Source organism: Homarus americanus, unplaced genomic scaffold, assembly GCF_018991925.1.
Source record: "Homarus americanus isolate GMGI-L3 unplaced genomic scaffold, GMGI_Hamer_2.0 scaffold31037, whole genome shotgun sequence".
Classification (NCBI taxonomy): Eukaryota; Metazoa; Arthropoda; class Malacostraca; order Decapoda; family Nephropidae; genus Homarus; species Homarus americanus.
In genome coordinates, this window is record NW_024722227.1 from 24,770,830 (window position 1) to 24,789,277 (window position 18,448).

An 18,448-nucleotide genomic window follows, 5' to 3' on the forward strand; every position below is an offset into this window, starting at 1 on the left:
ATTTGTTTTATGCTTAGATGTCTCTAAATGCTGAGAAACAAAGTATTTCTTCTCATAGTTTATCGACTTTTGATAGACTTTGCAAAAGAGCACTTCCCCATCCGTTGACAAAATGTCACCAAATTCTTTAACTAAACTGCAAAGTTTTTGTTTTAGGGAATCCTTTGTTTATGCGGGTGTATCAACTTCTGTCTTTGAAAGAGAACTGATCACTTCACTCGTGTCAGCGGCACCCTGCGATTATGACATCTGACAACCCTTGGATTAGTGACGCTTCACTGAGCATGACAAGAGGTATTTCCCACTAACACAACAGGCGTAGTGAGCCAGGAATGGACATATAGTGTAAAAAAAAGTCTTTCTCCCATACAATCGTACTAATCGCAGGGAAATAATTTCTTCACCTTTTTTTTACAAATAACAGAGAAAACACTAATATAAGGCATTACAGTATAGGCATAATTCAACGAAATAGGCAATACTGTATTTCATTCACATGACAAAAAAAGACCAATATAGGCATATATGGCATTTTCCCTGAACATCTGGGCTCTAGTGGTAAGCCAGATCAGCGATTATCGGGTCCCGTTATTATTGAGGATACATATACTGTAATATGAAACATCCATATCATATAATGATAATGAAACATGAATATGTAGAGTATGAAGTGCTGGCTGTCATGTGGCAAGTACAATAATTGACAAGTATTAAAGAAGTTTATGTATTGTAGAATTGATCGATGATAAATGAAGTATGAATTAGTACAGACAGAAAAGGAATGGCTTTTATTACACAAGTGGATACAGTGTTTGAACCCTGGCCTTAGGGTCACTTCACTCAGCTTAGTACCTAACTTTATAGCTGTGGAAAGGGAAGGTGGTTATGTACAGTGCCAGCAACACTGCATCCTTGACTACCAAAAGCAGACTTAGTATACAGTGTGTTATATCTAGTATTTATACTGCATCTAACAGGCCATTTGCTGTGGAAACCACTTTCACATTTTGTCACTTATATTTACAGTTGAGCTTAGAGGTCCTGCATCACTTGAACTTGTTGTGTCGTGGGGAGTCTGCTGTATGTGGAGGTCAGGCAAGCTGTGTGGGTCACCTGCAGGGCACTGAGGCAGCTCTTCTACAGGTGGCTCTCTCACGCATTCAGGCCACAGCTTCCACACACCAGCACACACTACCTCGAGATATTAATGATAGCCTTAAAAGTAAGTTTCTGTAACTACCTGTACTGTACTTGTAATATTTTTTTCTTTTTAGTTCGTATTATTAGCACAAGTGAAATTTATTTTGCATTACAGTACAATATATGATGCAAAAGAAAATTAAAGAAATGATGTACTGTACTGGTAAATGGCTTTCATAAGCTTCATTTTGTTTTGTTCATGTTCTTGTGTCATTCCAGTTTTACAGTGAAAAACTAGTTTATATTAAAATTCACCCTCTGGTAATTGGTCACAGGATTGATTCCTCATTAAATTTAGTGAAGGATTCGGTCTTTTACATTATTTCATGTGCATTCAATATGCATGTCAATGTTGGAACACTCCATCTGTGGACTAACATCCTTCCAAGATGGTTGATTAACTCAGTAGCTGCTGAATACTCAGGTTATTAGCACCTGTCTGGCCTCCCTGCATTATCGCAAAAATTAATTATATACATAACAAAATTGTAAAGTTTTTGAAGGTAATTTAGTGTACTAATTAGTTATGGGAAAACTTGAGAAAAATTGATAATTATGATTTATTTCAAGTGTTTGACTGGTATTAATTAATCGTTAATTTAATCTGACAGTGGAAAAAACAAGTGTATCAGGATCCACCAGCCTACACAACTTGAAGCTGTTCTCGTCAGGTGCGCCGCGTGAGGACAGTGATTCGGGAGTGGGCTCTGTTTTAGCCAATTACACAACCATTCCATTCACAAAAAGGTAAGAGTCTTTAATAGAGCTGCTGGGGACTTTGTTTGTTCTTTTGCCCATCCATCCATGTGTCTGTTCATCTGTTCTTCCACTCAGAGGTCATCACTTACCAGTAGGTAGGGCAAATGTTTACAAAAGAATTTACTTCTTATGTCACCAGCAGGCTAATCTTATAGAGTACTCAGAAGTATTTGCAATGGCACAACAAAATAGTTAATTACATCTCTTTATTAAGAATGTGAGAACTGCTGGTTTAATTCCAAAAGAAAATTATAATAGAATAGATAAAGATTATGAGAAGTATAATTTATAATGAGACAGTAAAATCATATTGTTCTTGTTAGTTATTATTTATACATTTGATGCATATTAGTTATTATTTATACATTTGATGCATATTCAGGGTTTTTAAGTGAGGAGATATTTCTCAAGCATTATTAAAGGTTGACCCATTTCAGCATTTCATTGACAAAAAAAAATTAATAACACTGGGTACTGATTTCTTTTAAAATCCCAGATCTTGAGCTTGAGAGGATTGAATTCTGTTCATCATATCACGTCTTAATTGTCATTTCAGCCTTCACAACATATCGGAGCAGCTGTTTGTCAGCCAGAGTCAGAGCTCCCCTGCTTTGGCTGCTGAAAACTCCAAAAAGGAAGAAAAGGTGTTGTCTCACTCTGAGTTAGTGGACAGATTCAAAGTTCTCATACAAAAGGCAACAGATTTTTTATTTATGTCAGGTGAGCTATATATTACAGGTGTTGTTGTGATATGACCTTTTGGTTGTGTGTGTACAGTATATGTGGGTGTGCTTACTTGCCTGGATCAGTGTTTGTGTTTGTCCCCTGGTTAAGATTTGTTTTGCTGTACAGTATAGTCATATATGGTTATGGGTTGATTATATTTTTTGTATAAATTTTGGTGAAGCTTATCAGCAGGCCAACAGATATATTTATTCATATCTAATAGAAATATATTTAGTTCTGAATCGCTTTTGTATTCTCATTAAATTAAATTTATTGAAGGTAGTGTTTTATTGAGTACTTCTATACATATACAGGTATATTTGCTTCTAAATTAACTACTGAATTTTACATATCAACACACAATCCTTTTCCAATCTTTATATTTTCTAATCTAAATATTCTTAATTAACGAGACAGAAATCCCAACCTGTACGCTGGTGAATATTTAGATGGGACATACAGGGATACCTTGATGTTCGCAACCCCTCTTATATGCAATTGTGTAGTTTAACACCCGTATTCGATATTTGCAAATGAAAAATTACGATACCCTACACTGCTACAGTAATATTTCAAATCAGGCGGCTAGCTGCAGCTTTCATATTCCAACAAAAGGCCCACTTCACACGCGAGCATTTTTTCCACACAGACACACAGACCTACGCATTTTAGAAATTAATGAAGTTCAGTGGGACGGAGAATGCGCGCAGGAGACACTCGCCCCATGCCTGTACCTGTACTTCCAAACCACGATGTGAAAAAATACACCAAGTGTTCTAGAATTCTTTATATGGCAATGGTAAATGTTAGTTTAAATGTCATACACAGACACGTGCACACACAAATACACACACACACACACTCATATATAGTGTTCTTTTGTTTTGTTTTATGCTATTGTAGTTATTTTATTGCATTATATGTAGTATATCTGTAGTGAAATAAAAAAATATGTTGCTATAAAATAAGAAATATGAAGAGCATGGGGGTGTGTGTGTGTGTGTTGACTTGACAGGATGCCAAGTTAGATGTCACCTTAGCTATATTGCCTTACCTTTCTTCCTACCAGGCATAGCTGTGTTATGGGGGGTACGGATCCACCTTTTTATCAGAAAATTTCAATACTATTTCTTTTAATGAAGTATTGTACTCAAGCATTTTTTTAAAGTAAAAAGTAATTATTATTGACCTCAGAATATCTCCTAATAACAAGTACACATGGCTTCAAAATGGCCTCAAAATGCCCATGATATTGGCCAAGTTTCACACCCCCAGCTGGGTTGGCTGGCTGTGCTTGCCATGGTCCACCACCCATAACTTCGGTGAGCAATACCCCCCCCCTTTGCTGTTCCTGGATTTGTCCCTGGTTATTATTATTTTTGTTCAATCCAGAATGTGACGTCTAGCTTATACCTAGGTATGTTAATGCCTAGCAATAACTCGCCAGGCCAACATACAGGCAATTAAAACATCTAATAATTACTTAATACATAATATTAGGAGGACACGTCGCTACCTGGTATTTAATTGCAATTCTCAAAACCCCTTCCCGCACCCTCTGTCACACGCATTGTTACCCTCATCTTCTTGCCTGGCGGATCAGCTGTAAATACTCACAATGAAGGCTCCACTAATATGTATTGTAATAGCTGAAATACTAAGTGCCACGAGGATTTTATGTAGGGTATTTATACATCTTAGCACTGTGAGGAAATCGAGTGACTTTTATTTTGTTTATGTCTCTCAGATATTATGTTTGGAACAATTTTTTATACGGTCTGGTCAGCATGGCGACCACAGCTCGTCTTCTATTAGGAAGACAATGGATCGTTAGTGACTAATATCCTCTGCTTTCAAGTCATTTTTTTGGTACTAGAGTATATATGCGACCTTGTCCCTAATAGCCTTGGAGTATGAGTCGTATACATTGAGAAAAAAAAATATGTGACCAAAGTTACTGGCTGGGAATGCATATTCCCCTATTTACATTAAATCTAATGGGGGAAAATTGCCCCAATATACGCAATTACTTTTAGGAACGCATCCCTTGCAATAACCTGGGTATTCCTGTACTCGTATATATCAGGTTGTAACTTTTATTCGATGTATGCCAATTTAATGTTACAAACAATGTCACAAAGCAGTCATAGTACTTTTTGTTCAACTTAAGTTATGTAATGTATTGGGGTGATCGGTTGAAAGTGTTAGGGCCAAGTTTTGGAAGAGGAACACCTTAGCTCAACAAATATGTTAAGGTAACTTCTCTGAATGAAAGATAGTAAGAGAGGGAGAGGCTGTGTTGTTGTTGATTATAGTCATCCTTTACAGAAGCAGGAAAGAGCAATCTAAAAGAGTGAAAGAAAGTCGAGATAATGTACAGAGGAAGACTTAAACAAGAGGGTAGTTATGGTATATTAAGTAACTGGTGGTTTTAAAAGCATATTTAGAGAGAATGATTTATCTCACAATAACTGTCTTGTTTTACCCTCTGTATTGATTAATTAATGTAATTAGTGATATAATAAAACAGTTGAGTGAATTAGCATTATGTTTCCCTTCCAGCGTGGTCATCTGTTGAGGCAGTGGCGAGTGCCTTGCCCTCTGCCAGCGCTCCTGAGACTTTTAGCTTATTTCTGTTAGAGCTTCTCTTGTGTGCAGCTGCCACCATCATACAACGTAAAGGTTGGTGGTGCTTCACATTATGTGCCCCAAATTGTTCTTGTTTAGCACAAATTGACAAAAAGGGAAATATTTCTGATTATTATTTTAAATCATACTTGTTGTTGGTAGATAAATGGACAGATCTCTTAAAGTGCTAAATGTGGTTATTCTTCATCAAGTTTACAGTCTTGGAATACTCTTAATGTTCTTATTTTAAAGCATTCATAATATTTCTGTTCAGTATGAGTTTGTTCAGTGTAGCCACCCTATAGGGAGGCTCAATTGGCACACCTTAAGTATGGATCAGTCTTGATCTAATAAAGTATTTGTATTTTAAATAAAGTTACAGTACTTTTATATTATAATCTTACATATTCCAGTCATAGAACACCCAATAAATCTACACATAAGGTGAGTAATTTTCTAATACAGGAGGTTCTCGTTATAAGAGTATTCACTATCCACAGTTTTGTAGTTAAGTGGTCAACTTTTTGTGACCATCCACATAAAAAGCTCTCCCATTTAAGTGGATTCCATTAAAAAATCTCTCAAAGTCTGTGAAACTCTGGATAAAACCTACGGATTTAAAACTCCCCAAAACCGCTACAGAATTTTAGCTGAAGCGTTTGAAATTTTATCCTCTTCCTGGTGTCATGCATGCACACACGTGTCCCCGCACCAGTCTCCAGCTTTGTTTCGTCCAGACCAGTGCTGTGTTGTGTTTACTCCTGCCTTTCCTGTGTCTTTTCATCCATGTTGTGGTGAATTATTTTATAATTTTTGTAGCCATGAGATCCCAACCCAAACAGGGTGGTGCAGCACTCAAAAGGAAGCACACTAGCTGTAGTATAGATGTAAAATTAGAAGTAATTAGGCAAAAGAAGAGTGAGAGTGGACAATCCACCAAGTCCTGTTTCTTTTTCATCCTCCAATTAATCCTCCATCCCCCAACAACCACCTCCATCAATCCAATCAAGCCAAACATCTCTACCTTTGAAGCTAAGTTAATAAAAATATTTTATTTATTTTTCAAACATTATAGTAAGTTTTTTGTCTCAATGAACCACTGGAGTGAGTGTACACCAGCAACGGTCGCTGCGGACCACCAGGTCACTAACACAACTTACATTGCTTCAACACACCGACCCCAATGAGCTTTAAGGATAATTTGTAAAGTTAAATAATTTCTTAAAATAATGTGTTATCAAATGTTTAACAAATGTTTCTCAGGTAAATAATTGTTAAAAGATATGTCATTTTTTGGAGTGTCATGTACAATGTCATGGTCCCAATTTTACCATTATTTCTTATGGGATTAATTTCCCGCTTTAAGTGAATTCATTTTCAGAGGCGTTTTTCCGTCCCAATTAACCGTGGATAACAAGGACCCCCTGTACCTCATTACCTTAATAAGTTAAATTTGGTATCTCCTGTTTTGTGTTAGGGTCATCTTCTCATTGTCATGTGATTATACTTGTATGTTATTTCAAATATGCAAACTTCATTGACTTGCACTATCCCTTAGGTAACAGTGAACGATGTGGCTGGGAGCGTATGGTATGGGGTTGTCAAGACATCCTCCGAATGCATCTCAACCATCTGTTGGCGTTGGTCACATCTCCAAGAACTCACATTCACACACGTATACGTGCTGCCCAAGCCTTAGCGTCTCACCCCAAAGTTCATGCTATCATATCTTATACTTCAAAAGCAAACCCTCAGGTGAATAAATTAGTAGAGAAATATTTTGTACCTTTTGGAAAGTGAAAGTAAGTTTATATTTAGCATGTATTGCTCATTTATGGGAGAGAAATATCCATAAACAAACATTTTAATCAATTAACCTTTTATAGTAGAAAATATTTTAACATGTTTACAGTATCCATTATGTCAGCAACTGCCATCTAAACTGGGAGACACTTTTTCTTTACAGTTGTTATACAAAGTAGGGATCTTCATGCATGAACTCCGCTACCAAAATGAGAACAAGCTTGATGAATCGGCCATCAAGAGTTGTGAGGGTGTCTTGCAGATACTAGAAGAGTGTTCGGTTCAGGTATTACCGCCTCCTGAGGTAAATAGTTCCCACGGTTTTTTCTGTTTGCTATAATGTTACATAATTTTTTTTTTTTCAATATTTGTGTAGGAAATTGAGTTATAAGGATAGTCAAAGGAATTTTCAAGAAGCAAATATTTATGATACTTCCAGTTATACCCGCCCCATGGAGCCATGAGGGAGTGGAGTGTTGTCAGTGAGGAAAAGAGGCAGTGGCAAGAAGAGTCCTCAAAGATAGCAATTCTTGTTGTAGATCGATGCAATAAGCAGGATAAAAGGTTTGTAACTGTCTAGCTTTTACCCCTCCCCCTCACACACACATTCTTGTCAACAATAAAAGTCACATTTCATCTTTGACGCATCATCCTCTCTCACTGTGATATATCAGTGATAAAGATGACAGACTAACAACTATGACCAGAAATTGTCCATAAAGTCTGTTAATACTGGGATGATTCACATGAGCACATCCTACCTCGATTGTATATTCAACAACATTGATGAGAGGCTCAATTTGGCAGGTTAATTTCCAAGATAACAAGTGGATACATTTTATTCTATAGAGTTTATAATACTGTGAAGAAAACTCAGTAATGCTATGGAGTTTATCGTTTTTTATTTTTTTTTAAATGATGAATTAGATTTATAACCCAAACTGGGAGCTAGGGAACACACACCCCATATAGTCCTCTTTTATTTTTCAGACTTTTAACCAAGAATACCCACATTTATGAGGCTGTTGCACGAGAATGTAGCCGCCTTTCACGAACGGTAGTTGATCGTCAGAATGTTGAACGTAAGATTGTCTTGGGAGGCATTAAACACTCACAGTGTCGGCACGTTCACCTTACACACCGATGGAGAGGACTTGTTGAAATTCTGACTCATGAGAGGGCTACATGGCACTTATCACATGCTTATCCAAGGTGGGTAAATAACTTTCAATGTTTGTTTTTATATACATGTTCCCTTTATCATCTTCCCCTTCCATTTTTCCCATTTGCTGCAGAATTAATTTCCTGTGATCCATCCCATACAAAAAGTAAATTAGAGACAATAGTTAGGTATATGAATAATTATTTCTTAAAGGTGATTGAAGGCAATTTAACTATACAACTGTTCAGAATGACAGCAGGAAGTGAGTGCAGTAATATACTACAGATATGATTAGATATACAGTGTACAGTATTCGTAAATAAGTGACTACTGTACAAGAGAACATCTCCATTAACCTTATACAGGAGGTTTCGTGTCACCTCTGTATTAAATTAATCATTTAAGTATTCAGTCTCTTTACCACAGTGTAGGAAATATTCAGTAATAACTATTAACAATAAAGTTGTACATTTCTGCTTTACTATAACCTTCAGGGAAATTTGGAGACCTTGTGTACTAATTACTGTGCATGCAGGATATCAACTCTATTTTGCTAAGAAATTTGTTCTAACATTAGTCACTAGTGTGCATTTGATTATGATGTGCCTCTCACACACTCCTGACACTGGTTGTAAAATTATGACACTAGTAGTTGGAAGTGATGAGAATTATGGTGTTGATTAATGTCTCAGTGTGCTTCAGTTCATCAATATAAGAAGTGCAGTCATATTACGCTTTTATCTTGTATTTTTGTAAAACTTCTCTACCAATTGTAAACAGTGCAATGTTAGCAAAAAAATGTATACTATTTCTTTTTTGTTGTATGTTAAGGTCATGGCAGCTAGACCAGACGGAAGGACCAATGAGAGTACGCAAGAGGCTCACTCGGGGACGTCTTCACATAAAACCTCGGTACCTAATGCCTGAGTACAGTCAGAAAATAGGTAAGCTGTTACTCTGGTGATGTAAAAATCTCTTTCGCTCTCTCTCTCATATTGTGTATACAATATACTGTAGGAGCATATATATTGTTAGTCTGAATATAGTTTTTTGCCCTTGCCAAAGAATGTAGCTGAAGGAAAAAAGATTATAGAAATATATAGTATCTTGTAAAATGGGTATTATCAACCTTCTGTTCAACTGAATTATTTGGTTTTTTGTTTTTCTTTATCCAGATATAGAGAACCAGCCATCTCCCCTTGAGTCCGTACTGAAAGGTTCTGAGACAGAGTCTGCAATGGCTGTGATGATAGAGAGACTCAATGTGAGTGAACGCATCGTCCACATGACCAAGGCATCAGTTGTGTCCCCCGGTATGGAACAGAGCGGGGAAATTCTCATCAGCCGAACTGCCATGTATTTTGTGGGAGAACAAGTCACCATTGACATGAACCAGGTATACCTTCCTTGGGTTAATTTTCCTCCTCATAGTAATTTTGCTAAGGAGAAACAGAGTACAGTATATGAGTACAAATTAAACATGAACATTAACAATTGTTTTAAGATAGATAGTAAAGATATAAAGTGAAAAAGAAAACTTGGTTTTAAATGAAAGGTCTTGTTTAAGCAAAAAAAAAAGTAAAGTGGTTCCAAAAATTATATACATGACAGTAACATAATAGAAGCATTGTTTAAAAATCAGAAACTAGCATTTATTTAGAGTAAAATATAGTACAGTACCACAACTTCACACAGTAAGTTAGACAAAGGTTTCCTCACATGGTGTAAGGCCGTTATAATTCCACAGTCCCCTAGTGGTACATTCCTCTCACCCTTACTCCTTCACTTCCTTTCTGAAGGGCTTAATAAAGGTGCCTTCCTCACTGTGTATAAACTAAACTAACATTGTGTGGGAATCTTTGGTAAGTGTTTCTAACATTCCTGGTAAGCCTCTGACTTAAAGATACAGTAGAATCCCAGTTATCCTGTATCCAGGCAACGGGCAGATTCAACTAACCGGCACCAAAATGAAGCATTAATAATAAAAATGAAAATTCCTCCAAAATCAGCTAGCATCATAAGTTTGAATACCATGCACAACAGGGATGAGCTGCCATATTTATTGCGATGAGAAACAATAAAATCGGTACATAGCATTACATAAAATACAATAGCACAAAATTTATGTACAAATAATATCTCCTTCCACACTCCACCATCCTCTGTGCAACGTGACCCATTTCAGCCAAGCAGTCAACCAGCTGACTCACAGACATGTGGCTGCTGCTCTGCGCTGGGTGTATGCCATGATGTCACACCAGGAGGGAGCACAGCTACACACTTATATAGCCTACTGCCTCCACACACATCAACACTTTCCTTATTTTGTCATTTTATGTTATATTTTCTTTGTTTCTTAGCCACATTAAAGTATTATCATGGTTTTTCCACAACTTTCAAAGTTTGATTACAATACTGTTTTCATGCTAAACTGGCCCGTAAGCCACGCCCCTCTTCTATAGAAACTAGCCGATTGGTTCATAGAAAATGTTCGTGTAGCTGTCCATTTATTCAAACTATAGCACAATAGGTAATGAACTATAGTTTGTACAGCTGGATATATCCCAAATAATTTATATAAATGATAAAACTATAGTGGTCCCGCGATTAACGAACGGTTCAATTAACGAAATTTCGGTAAACGAATTAGCTCCCATAAGGATTTTCAGTTCCATTAACGAACAAAACTTTGATTAACAAAAGCCTTACGAGAAAGACGCTTTGCTGTGCGCATCAGCTGATCGGCTAGTCCGCCAATACAGTAATTGGTTCTATGTTTACATTCGTTTCCAGTGGAGTAAATATCAAGAAAGTTGTGCTCTTGAATATGTGAACACATTTAGTTTGAATAAATGGACAGCTACACGAACATTTTCTATGAACCAATCGGCTATTTTTATAGAAGAGGGGCGTGGCTTACGGGCCAGGTTAGCATGGGAACAGTGTAGTAACAATATATGAGGCTGGCGAGTTGGCCACATAGTTATTAGCCAAGGCCTTGGCTAATAACAGCTTCCACACACACATATACACACCCAAAGTCTTCATTTTTCTTATTTCACATTATATTTTCTTTATTTCTAAGCCATATTAGAGTCCAGTATTGTAATGATTTTTCAACAACTTTTATAATTTCATTACATGTAACAAGTAATATCTCAGTTAGCTGGAATCCCTCAAGTCCGGAACTCTCCGATAGCCGGAATTGAAATTTTCTCGGTAAATCATTTCCAGCTTTGGGAACAATTTCCCGGAAAAATCCGAGAAAATTTTTCCATTACCCGGAACATTCCGGGGATGAGGGATATTTTTCCAGGTTTGAGAGAATCGTCTTGTTACCTGGAAATCTCTCATTCCCAGAAGTGCTCTGCACCAATTGTTACAGCTAACAGAGATATCACAGTATACACAGCGGCTAGAGTGGAGAGGCGGTAACATAGTTATAGCCCACCGCCCACACACACGCACACACTCGTTCAGTTCCTATAAATACACAACCATGCTCTTCATTTTCCTTCTTTTGTCATTTTATATTATATTTTCTTCATTTCTAAGCCACATTAAAGTACCACAATGATTATTCCACAACTTTTATAGTTTTATTACATGCAACAATCAACGTTAAAGAAGTCCGATTTTCTGTGACGAATTTGCAAGGTCAACCTGTAGCACTGCATTTTGTGCATTTTCAACTAACCAGAAAAACTGTTTATCCGGCACCTGTCAATCCCCGAAGGTGTCATTAAACTGGGATTCTACTGTATTCTTAAAAAATCAGTAATGTAGGTTTTAGAGAAAGTTTCTCGTGCTGTATTTAGCTTCTCGTACAGACAATGACCGTTATACAATGGGGGTTAGGGACCTCAAACAGCCATCGTAAAGTGATGGATTGTACCTGCATATCGATATTCATAACTGACAGGGAAAAATAGGTTCCATTCCTGAGACCCTGAAGACCCCTATACAAATTTTATATTCTGCTGCTATAATGATTTAATAATGTTTAAATAACTCAAATAATTTATAAATAGACATAAAAACAAGAAATTTTTACAAACTAATTTAATTTACCTTACATGAACGTGTGTGTGTGTGTGTGTGTGTGGACTTGGCAGGTGGTCAAGTTAGATGTCACCGTAGCTACATCGCCTTACCTCTCCTTCTACCAGGCAAGCTGTGTTATAGTTATTTTTCAACTCACAATTTTGAATGTATATATATATACATATATATATATATATATATATACAGTGGTCCCTCAGTTAACGAACACAATTCATTCCACATAGTTGTTCGTTAACCGAATCCATTGTTTCAATGGGATATTGGGTAATTGGTTCCAGCTCACAGAAAAGTACATACAAAGTAAAAAAAAAATGCAATAAAGTACACTTACTTTGAGGTGTGTATGTAGAAGGTTCCTGGTTGATGATGATGATGGGAATTAGAAGTGGTGGTGGAGGAGAAGGGAGAAGAGAAGGAAGTGGGGATGGAGGAGAAATCACCTTTCAGGGGACCCATGCTTGATGCAGTAATTTCACCAATAAAATTTTAAGTTCACTAGGTGTAATTCAAGATTATTTTATTTAAATCAACACTGCACTGTGCTATATATTATCAACATGTTAACTAAATTTCAGAATGACCAATAATTTTAATATAAAAATGCAAAAATATTCAAGACACCAACAAAATCGATGTTTACTCCACTGTAAACAAAGCCAAACAGATGCCTGGTGGGTGAGTCAAGTGGCTCATGGGCGCACAAAAAATTATTTCCCTGTACTGCATATATTATCAATATGTTAACTAAATTTTAAAATGACTAAAAAATGCAAAAATATTAAAGAGAACAACTTTCTTGATATTTACTCCACTGGAAACGAATGTAAACATAGAACAGATTACTGAATTGGCAGACTAGCCCATCAGCTGATCAGCTGATGCTCCAACAAAACGTGTTTGTCGTAAGTTTTTCGATGATTGAAGTTTTGTTCATTAACCGAATTGAAGCTCCTTATAGAAAGTGCCAAACAAAAATGAAGGGAATAAAAATTTCTTAGCTCCCATGTAAATCATGGGAGGGGGAGCGAGAGAGGGGTGCAGTGTCAGTCTGTCAACCTCACTCCAACCGTGAGCTATGTTATTATTTTTTGGGTAGATATTGTACTTACAGTATACATAATTTTCTTCAATTTTTTTTTCTCTGTTACACGTACACCGTACCCTCATTTATTTGGATCATTAGAATTTGGATTTTGACTTAATTCATATGATTTTTTTTTCTCTTTAAAATTATCTAAACAATTTGAATTCGGAATGAATCTGAAATGACCGTGAGCTTCCGAAAAGTCAATAATTATTATTATAGGAATATATTATGAAATAGATAAGATGAATGAATTATAGGAATAAACTATGAATTATATTAAGATACAAAACAGTGTTTCAGTGCGTAGCTGGTGAGGGGTGGCGGAAGAGGGAGGACAACTCACCACCTCCCGCTCAGCAGTCCACAATCCTTTTATAACGACATCATGCAATTTCACCATACAGTAATTCCCTTTTTTTATTTTTTTATTTAATTTTTTTTTAATTAACCCACATCGGGGCCCGGAGGGCAAAAATGTAATAATAATAATAATAATAATGATGATGATAATACAGTATAGTCTCGGTTTACGCGGATATTTTGTACGCGGTTGGTCATTTACGCGGCACCTGTCCAGACGCGCCAATTATTAATTACGCGGTACATTCCTGAATTTACACAGGAAGCGGCTCGGGCAAGCTGCGCGCTAGGTCGCGTTGACGTCACCGCTGACGTCAGACTCGTGCCGATGATGTTTCGGACTGTGATTGGGCCACGTATCCTTACCACCCACGCATCCCCTCCGCCGCGAGTTGTGATTGGTCTATTTAACTTTGCGTGCCCTGCCACCGGAGGGAATAAGTCGCTGACCTTAGCTGCGTCAGTCCCATTGTCTTCCGTCTCTGCGTACACAGTGCTCCCTCGTGCCCGCTAACCTGTTCAACAATGGCTTCCGCTGGACCCCCACCACCCCCGAGAAACCTTGAACTACCTGGCCCAAGCCGCCCCAAGCCCAAGAAGGTGCGACGCGCCTTAAGCTATAAGATTAAGTACAAGATTGTTCAGGAGTTAGAAAAAGGCACGAGGCAGGTGGATCTAGCCCGACAATATGGAGTGAATGAATCGATGATCCACACGATCAAGAAGGATGCCAGCAAGATCAAAGAACACATGAGCATTACAAAGTCTGTAGGTGCCTCGATGGTGAAATATTGCCACAATAAGGTGCTGCTGAAGACTGAGGGTTTATTGGTCAGCTACTTGATTCGTCAGTCAAGAAGGAACATGGCGGTCGACACTCGGGCAGTGCAGGACTACGCTAGAGAACTCTACCAATCAGTGGCTTGAAAAGTGGGAGTTGCAGAGCCATAACCCTTCACTGCTTCCGCTGGGTGGCTGCAAGGTTTCAAACGACATAATAAGATCATGAACATTGAGATAGTCGGTGAAGGAGCTAGTGCCGACCGGGCTGCTGCCATGAATTTTCCCCCATTTTTATGAGAAATTGTGGAGGAAGGACAGTACACTTATGACCAAGTGCTCAATATGGATGAATCTGGGTTGTTTTGGAAAAAATTACCATCCAAGACCTTCGTAGTCAAGTCTGTGAGCAAGTGTCAGGGCCGAAAATTGCAGAAGGAGCGCATCACCGTCCTGTTCACCACCAATGCCTCTGGCACTTGTAAGCTGAAATTGTCGGTGATCCATAAAGCCCGCAAGCCGCATGCATACAAGAATATGGACATGAGCAAGTTAAATGTCCACTGGCTAACCTCAGGGAAGGCATGGATGTTCACTGCTCTGTCCCTCTCCTGGTTTGACAACTGTTTCGTTCCTGATGTCAAGAAATTCTGCGAGCAAAATAATGTTCCATTAAACATTTTGTTGCTCCTTGACAACGCACCAGGACACTCGCCCCTATTGCTGGATCGTCACCCCAACGTAAAAGTGGTCTTCCTTTTCCCTAACACTATGTTGTTAATCCATCCCATGGATCAGGAGTTGATTTGCAACGTGAAGGCTGCTTTCTCCGCAAAGAAGTTTCGGCTCCTGAACGACTTCACCAACACCAAGGATGAATTGCAGAACCTCCTGAGTGGCACCGATAGCGAGAGTGAGGACTAGGATCTAGAACAAGATTTGGCAGACCATGAAGTGCGAGTCAAACAGTTCTGGAAACTGTTTAACATGAAGAAGGCTGTTGATTTCTTGGTCTTGGTGGAGGCATGGGGGCAGCTGTCTGTGGCAACGATTCGTCACGCGTGGCGGCATGTGTTGAAGGGTATCCCAGGTGGGAGGCAGAGGCAAGCGGTGGCTGGTGAGGCTCAGTCTGTTGCTGTGGCATTGGACATTGCAAGAGAGGCTGCACAAAGTGTTAGAGCTGCAGGCTTCTCCGAGACCACCAACGACGACATCCTGGAGGTAATCAGGCAACCTGAGGTGACTGCGGACGAGATGTTGGAAGATGATGACGTCAGTGAGCAGCCAGGTGTTACGGCGGAAGAACAAGAGCAGAAACTAACACATGCTGATATGAAGGAAATCATCGTGGCAGCCGAGAGATTGAAGCTCCTCCTTGCCAAAGACCCAGTCAAGCATCGCTACGAAGTGTGTAATAACTAGGCTTAGGATAATTATGCATTTAAATATGGTTAAATATGCATGCAAATATGCAGTAAAAACTGAGAAAATATGCACTTAAATATGCACTTTCAAATATGTTAATAAATAATAACTACCAAGTTAATGACTCCTTTTCTGTAAATTTTCTCAGTAAATTTACTTTCCCAGACAGGATGTCGCCGAAGTAGGATTTTTTAAAGAAGGATTAAATACAAACAACAATATACTCACATAAAGTAATTTATTAAACAATACTGAAAAAAGTATTTTCCTTTTAAGAAAACGGAAAAACAAAAGAGTGTCAGTAGCCGAAGGAGCCCGTGCATCTATACCCTGCCTGGCTGAACACGAACCCATCACGTACAGTTCATGTCCACTGAGCAGCCCATCACGGCCTAGCTAACCACAGCCTAATGTTGAGCTATATAAACGTCACTTAAGTATGTTCCTTTTGGATATTATGACGCTAAAACAAAATCGCGTATTTTCGATTTTGTATTAGTGCAACAAAATGGACATTTATTATATTTTAAATATCAGTAATTTCTGCCCCAGCGTTGCTGTTATGCTCGCGAATTTTTTGACCCTTGAGGTTGAAGAATGTTTTATAATATTTTGGAATTTTCGAAATATATGCCTTATAAAACAAAAAAATATGAATATGCACTTTAGCTAAAAAATGGCTTAAATATGCATTTGCATATGCACATATGCAAATGCATAATTATCCTAAGCCTAGTCATCACATAGTGGGAAATGGTGTTAATTTTTTTTACATCATAAAAGTTATCAAACGCATATTGGTCCAGTGTACAACGGCCGTTGCTTGTACAGTGAACCCTCACTTTACTCGGTCAATTGAACCCACGGCGGCCCGCATAAAGTGAGAAACGCGTAAAGTGAACAACATAACATATGGGATTAGTTGAAATAGAGACCGGGCCGACCCCCAAACTCCACTTTTTCAGACACAATACCTACGTTGTAGTAAAAGTTACTTCTTAATTTTATGATGGTATGCACACACAATTAATAATTAAGAGAAATATCAATAATATTAGGTTTTTTAACACATACATTAGTAGAAAAGATGGCTGGGCACACGGGGATGGGGGGTTGGTTCCGAGGCAGAGGGCAGATTATTGGCCCTCACCTGTATCACTTGTATCAATTGTATCACTATCCGCCACAGAGGCTTGCAGGGCCTCTTTGTCAAACCCCTCAAAGTCCATATAAGTCATATCCTCACTATCATTATCACTATCACTGACTTGGGCCGGCTGTGGTGGGTGGCGGGTGAAGAACTCGGTAATGTTTTGATGACTGGGCGACCTTGTGCGCACCCTGCTCGCGCTGCTCTCCGCGTAAAAGGGTACACATACCGCGGAAAGTGAGCATTCCGGTTTCGGCAGGGTACCGCGTAAACGTGGAAACGCGTAAAGTGGGACCGCGTAAAGCGAGGGTTGACTGTATTTATGTTTGTGTATTTTTCCTGTTTAAACAGGTAAGCAACAAGGTGATACATATATATATATATTGCTTTGTGCCTGTATGTTAATAAGCATTGCATTATCTATGATATTAGATATTGTTCACTTTGAGGAGGTTTTCCAACAAAACAGTGATACATATGTATGTTAGTGATGAAGATCTTGATATACTTACAGGGTGGCAGTAGTAGTGAGGTTGTGTCAGTTACTTGGCCTCTTGACAATGTTCGTGAAATCCATATTCGAAGATTTCAACTGCAAGACTGTGCCCTAGAGCTGTTCCTTACTACTGGCCACTCAGTCTTATTAGCCTTTACTGACACACAGCATCGTAATCAGGTGAGACATTGTCTGTAAGTTTTTATACTCAGAAATATTTATAAAAAAATACTTATTATTCAGTAAGATTTGTTTATGACAAATTTTTGTAGAATAGTTATGAAATATCACAACTGTGAACACGCTAGAAACAAATTTACTTTTTAGCTGTACAGTATGTGTACACAGTATAAAAGTTATGAAACCTTTGTCATTCATAGAAGGAGAAAGGCTTGTTTTTCCTGAAATTATTATTTTTTATTTTTTTTATTGTTTGTATTTCATTTCAGTTCACATTTGTAGACCACATATTATTTCTTTAAACTGTAGTTTTTCTTCATATACAGATTTGTGTAAAAAATAATAATTTACAGTTGGAACAGAACTTCAGTCAAAACCTAAATAATCAAATGTTTTATAATAATGTTGCCCTAAATATATAACTTAATCAAACTCAGGTCCAGGTACAAGAAATATAAAATAGATATAAATAACTTTGTACTTGTATTAACTTAGGATAATATAAAGTACCCTGTACTGTATATTCTTAGTGATTTATAAACTGAGCATGACTCTGCCTCCTGGTGTAGCTTTACTGCATGAAAGATTTCATTGTTAATAAGCTACAGTATTTGTGGACATTGCCCT

General features: G+C 37.9%; 1 protein-coding gene across 3 annotated transcripts in view; it reads left to right on the forward strand.

Moving 5' to 3' along the window:
* LOC121862423 (lysosomal-trafficking regulator-like) overlaps nucleotides 1–18,448 on the forward strand; it is a 79,917-nt gene that overhangs the window by 23,703 nt on the left and 37,766 nt on the right. For 2 of the 3 annotated variants that reach the window (XM_042360698.1, XM_042360700.1), the window contains exons 5-16: nucleotides 1,027–1,222; nucleotides 1,812–1,947; nucleotides 2,516–2,679; nucleotides 5,248–5,367; nucleotides 6,872–7,068; nucleotides 7,280–7,420; nucleotides 7,556–7,680; nucleotides 8,107–8,328; nucleotides 9,110–9,222; nucleotides 9,454–9,674; nucleotides 12,394–12,447; nucleotides 17,660–17,821. In XM_042360698.1, coding sequence (XP_042216632.1) covers nucleotides 1,027–1,222; nucleotides 1,812–1,947; nucleotides 2,516–2,679; nucleotides 5,248–5,367; nucleotides 6,872–7,068; nucleotides 7,280–7,420; nucleotides 7,556–7,680; nucleotides 8,107–8,328; nucleotides 9,110–9,222; nucleotides 9,454–9,674; nucleotides 12,394–12,447; nucleotides 17,660–17,821 — 1,851 coding nt within the window. The remainder of the gene's footprint in view (nucleotides 1–1,026; nucleotides 1,223–1,811; nucleotides 1,948–2,515; nucleotides 2,680–5,247; nucleotides 5,368–6,871; nucleotides 7,069–7,279; nucleotides 7,421–7,555; nucleotides 7,681–8,106; nucleotides 8,329–9,109; nucleotides 9,223–9,453; nucleotides 9,675–12,393; nucleotides 12,448–17,659; nucleotides 17,822–18,448) is intronic. The other variant, XM_042360699.1, reaches the window with a different exon arrangement.